Source organism: Achroia grisella, unplaced genomic scaffold (assembly GCF_030625045.1).
Source record: "Achroia grisella isolate CSIRO2021 unplaced genomic scaffold, CSIRO_AGI_Agris_v1 utg821, whole genome shotgun sequence".
Classification (NCBI taxonomy): domain Eukaryota; kingdom Metazoa; phylum Arthropoda; class Insecta; order Lepidoptera; family Pyralidae; genus Achroia; species Achroia grisella.
Window position 1 is genome coordinate 948,615 of NW_026713035.1, and position 5,249 is coordinate 953,863.

The 5,249-nt window shown below is 30.7% G+C and overlaps 1 protein-coding gene across 1 annotated transcript; it reads right to left on the reverse strand.

Annotated features, from left to right (window-relative positions):
- Positions 1–1,535: 1,535 nt before the first annotated feature.
- Positions 1,536–3,019, reverse strand: LOC131852075 (uncharacterized). The gene is made up of 2 exons (XM_059202695.1): positions 2,883–3,019; positions 1,536–2,395 (listed from the first exon to the last, which is right to left on the reverse strand). Exons 1-2 carry the CDS (start codon positions 3,013–3,015, stop codon positions 1,674–1,676), a joined length of 855 nt encoding a protein of 284 aa, XP_059058678.1. The 5' UTR covers positions 3,016–3,019; the 3' UTR covers positions 1,536–1,673.
- Between the last annotated feature and the right edge of the window lie 2,230 nt (positions 3,020–5,249).

Genomic DNA, 5,249 nt, shown 5'->3' on the forward strand with positions numbered 1-5,249 from the left:
TATCAATCTGGGTCTTTTCTATGTATATTATGTATTTATACAAAAAATGAAAGTGTTTTTTATCTAGTATCCAAGCTCTGTTTACCGTGGGACTAGATGGCGCTGTATTATTCAGGATTATTTGTTTGTATAATTTTTTCTTTAATTAATTTCACATATATCTTGTTATATCTTTTTTAAATTTAATTGAATAATAAATAATATTGAGCAAATTATACATATATTTTGTAATGAATTATACAGAAAATAGTAGATATGTTAGGCATTATAAAGTTAATTTTGTATAGTTAAATAAGTATTGACCGAGTTTAAAGCTAGTGCTTCGTGCCAGAATAGTTTAAAACTTTACGAGTTTTAGGTATAAAACTGTTATAGTTTAACCGGTCAACTCTTTAACTTTTTGGCATGGAATTAAGATAATCGCAGCAAACCCACGCTGTAGTTTAATTTAATATTTCTGCACAGTTCTAACTAATTTGAAGTATAATTAAAATGACAGAAATAGCTTTTTGTTTGATAGGTACATGGGATATTATATCTTTTAAACAGTATATAGATTATATCGTGTATTTTATAAAAATCTATAAATATGTAAAACTCTCTAATTTATGTGCACTACTAAATTAATGATAAATACTATTCTTATATTTAGAACATACTTTAAATTTATTTGTGTATCAACGTTACATCAGGCTCTCCGGCTTCAAAAGTTAAACATAATCTGTTACCTACCCCGCAGCCAAGTAAAATAAACAAAACAGTAAATTTTACGGACAATTAATAACGTTTTGGCTCGTAACCAACTCGCAAAACGATTCGGAAACACTTTAAGTCCAAAGAGCGTGCTCCAGTTTACCGTCTTATAGCTTATAAGACAACTTAAGACATTCAGAGACACTTCCCTAGTGGAGAGTGGTTAGGTGCTATCCACGCGTATATCTGAGTTTTAAGACAGTCTCAGATGTTTCATTAAGATATTTATTAACTGTATGTTTCTTATCCATAAAACAAAGAACGATGTATTTTGGCGTATGTATGATGGCGTTCAGAACCATAATGGCAATTCAGGAACGTCACAAGACATAATGTCCATGGTGCAGTTACTAACACTACTGTAAGCGTGTTTTCAATTTCAGGTAAGTAAAAATTAACAAAAAGCAAATCAAAATTAATTGAACTCACTATTCACATATTTTATTTCCTTATAATATAAGGGATTAATGGAATATAGACATGTGTACGTGTCTAACGCTTGTGTTACTTCTTAGATGACAGCTCACCTAATGGAAAATGGTATCCGTCGCTTATATACATTAACATGAACGTGAGGTTCATGTCTATAGCCGAAGGTTGTCACTCTCCATCAGGTAGCTAAAATGTTAAGGCTAAATATGTTTGCTATTCCAAACGCACAAAAATAAATAAATAAAAATATTTGTCAGCAATATTTTAATACATTTATTAAATATTTTTGTTTTTTAAATTCTGTTTAGGTACACAATTGTAAGAGTAGAAAAGATTTTCTTCTGCGTATATATTAATTGAAATAATTCATTTGTATTCTATTGTCTCTTCCTATATCTTTTGTTGTTGTCAAGTGTAGACAATTAAAAAACAATAATTATAAAACGCCTTATTTAATGGTACCTTCTTATACCCTGTATGTAATCCATTTACTTCTCTTTTTTTATCACGGAACTAGTATTAGTTACGCAACTATCATGAATATTTTTTTCCACATCCATTTGTAATTGTTCCTTATTTTGTGTAAACATTGTCATTTCATATTTTTGCACAAAGTTGAATATTTCTGTCTTAGCTAAGTTTTGATAATACGGTGTCAGACTTTTTAAAGTAGGAGCTATACACTGCATAAATTTATCCATGGGATGTTCTTCTGTAATATGAGGCATTATATCTTCTTGTTTCTTTTTTAATAGATACTCTATCAAGTTTACAGCAGTAGTGTTTGTTAACTGAATATTTTCCAAAGGTGAGTGAAAAGATCCTGGGGATGGTGTTGAACGGAATTCTGAAGCTCGCTCTGTAGATAGACGGGGCGTAATGACCGCAGACGCGTTATATATCACATTTGGATCTTGTTCTTCTGGAAGATGGACTGAATTTGATGCTTGTTCAATATTAGGTCTAATTTCCAGTAGAGACATTAAAGATTGTTCCGAGTTTTGAGAATTACTGTCCACTGTGTCCGCTGTATCACCTTGTCTGTCATTAAAGGTATTTTCTCTTTCATTAAAATGTGGTCGAAGAAATTCCATTTTCTCGTGATATCTGTAATGTTTTTTAGACTTCTTGTCATTTTTTATTGCTATTCTCTTTAAAGATTTACGATATTGATCCCGTATATTATTCCATCGTGATTTACATGCAGACGCTGGAATATAAAAAAATCTTATGAATATGAATGAAATAGAAGATTCATATAATGATATTGGAATTAAAATATATTGTACAAATCTTAATTCAGTATTAAAAATATAAAATTAAAGAACATATAATACAGATATTAGCAGAAGAAATATGTAAATCATGTAATATATATAATAATCAGTTTTACGCCTTAAAAACTAATTTTATCGACAGTAAGTTTCAAATTACGTGAATCGTGAAAAACGGTTTGACTCCTCTTCCATTATATTTGCATAGAACATAGAGGTCTTTGATAATTAGATACTTTAAAAACCGTTTAACAGAGACCTCTACATTCTACGAAACTCGTACAATACATGGATCAAGGCGAAAATTACGAATAGCTCAATCGATTTTTATAAAATATATACAAAATTATAAGTTCGATTAACACCATTACAATTACTTTTTTGTTTTACAACTTTTAATAGTAAAAAATGTTTTCAACTCACGATCAGTATTTAATTCTCTGCCAATGGTGTACCATATTAAATTTTTCTTTTTTGAATTTACATAATACGGATCTGATAAATCGTATAGAATTTTGTGTTCTCGTACTAATTCTATCAACTTTTCTGTGTTCATTTTACATAGAATAACTACAGATTAAATGGAACGTTACCCGGTTCTTAAGAAATCGGATAGCACTGACAGCACGTGTATACGTCTGTGCAAACTCCAGGGCACTGAGGGGTCTGAGGGGTCGGACGCCGGAGACTTGACGCGGCGCGCCCGACACGGAACAACTTCATACAATATGTTGTATATTTACATTAAATAAGCACTACTAGCAGTTTTTTCATCGACCCTAACGAGACTGACCTGCAAATGTTACATACGTACTTATACATAGTACGTAATTTGTAGATTTTGGCCGATGAATCGTGTTTGATGGCATCAGTATTATTAAATAGGAGTAAATCGATGAACGGTGATTTCTCTTTAGTTGGAAGCTGGAAGTAACTATTGTGTACTTCACTATTCTACGGTTATATAATCGTTATAATCGGTGTATAGTGAGCGTTGTTACAAGACTATTAGTATGAGTAACGCAATGTATGTACTTGTTATTGTTTAGAATGGTTTTTCCTTATTATGGACATAGTTAGAATCAAGAAGTACCTAAAAAATTTATGTATTCGAAAAATGGAAAGAAATATTAGGTAGTTCTAACGTCACGTATTCACGTGAGGTCCGTCGTACCCCTCATGCATTGCTATTCTGGAATATTAAGGTGTCACACCTCCACACTTTGTAATATCGCCCTAACTTTTTAAAACATAATTTTAATGGTAAAAAAGGTGACACCCCACCTGTTGGTAAGAGGTAAACATCGTTTATTTACATTACAAACATCGTTTATTTACATTTACATTCGTTTATGCTTTTTATCCTGTAATTTCACTGCCTAATCTGCAACCTACGACCAAAACACATTTTATATATATATATATACATATATATATATATATATATATATATATATATATATATATATATATATATACCTATGGATACATGCAAAAACAACTTTTGTTGAAAGTAATACGAGCGTACCTATTTAATTAATAATTAACAATAATTATGAGAACGAAATCCTTAAAAGTAAAGTTGTAGTACAATACCACACGTATGAATACACAGCCTCGTACAATATACATATTTTAGTTTTAAGTGGCGCGGATCTATTTTTTAAGTAAAATAGTATTCGTCATAAATCAATATAATTAAGATATAGCAGGGCATATAGTGCGAAGAGGAAAGCAGGTGCGTAGCGGTGTTTAAAAGGATTTTGACATCCGCCGTGGGCCATGACAGATCGCCACCCAGTTTAGTACCATTACTTCGGCTAAAATACTTTTAATGGTAAATTATTTCCTTTTACTGAAAAGTTCGCTACATTTACATTAATCCTGAATACATTTATTTTTATCAACTTGTAAGCACCTCGGAAGTACATAATAACTGATTCAATATACACATGTCAGTTGCACCTCCACGCGGTCCACTTTGAAAGCCATCGTGGTTAATTTGTTTGTGATTCGCCACGATATATCAACTGACCTGACTTAATGCACATCTTGACATCGTTCACCCACCACCACTTCACCAGCTGACCAGCTTACACCTTTGACCATTGTGTACACCATTGCATTATTGGCTATATTATTACGTTATTAAAATAATTGCATTTGGAAATTATAATCCGGTTTCACTTTTATGGTACTTACATAGACAATTTTATTCTGGATTAATTAATTGTTATTAGTATTGTAAAATAATTATTACCTAACGACAAAACATTACAATAACAAGATATGATACCATGTCGTAATCATAAATTATATTATTATATATATATTTTGAATAAAATTGAAGTGCGTAAAAGAAAATACTTATGATAAGAGTCAGTCAATAGTAATCTCCTTAACTTTATGGTCCTGAGTTTCCGACGAAGTACTCGTAAAGCTGAATTCAATTTATTGAGAATATGATAAGAGGATGATTCTGCTACAATCAAGTGATTTCGTCTCATTTATTCTTCGTTACCAACGGGAAAAAAATAAATGAATGCAAGCCACGCTGCTTCAGTTACTTTAGTATTTGAAATTAATGATATAGGTAGATTTTCAGATATACACGTAATTATTATAAAACGTAGAATGAACTTTTATCCGCTTTGTATTATAAATAGTTTTGAAAACTTTTAATAGTCACAAATTTTTAATAAACTTTCCTATTTTTGTAAAATACATTATGAATAAAACTACATTTCCACATTATTCCAATATTAATTATCTACAGATATGTGTCGATTT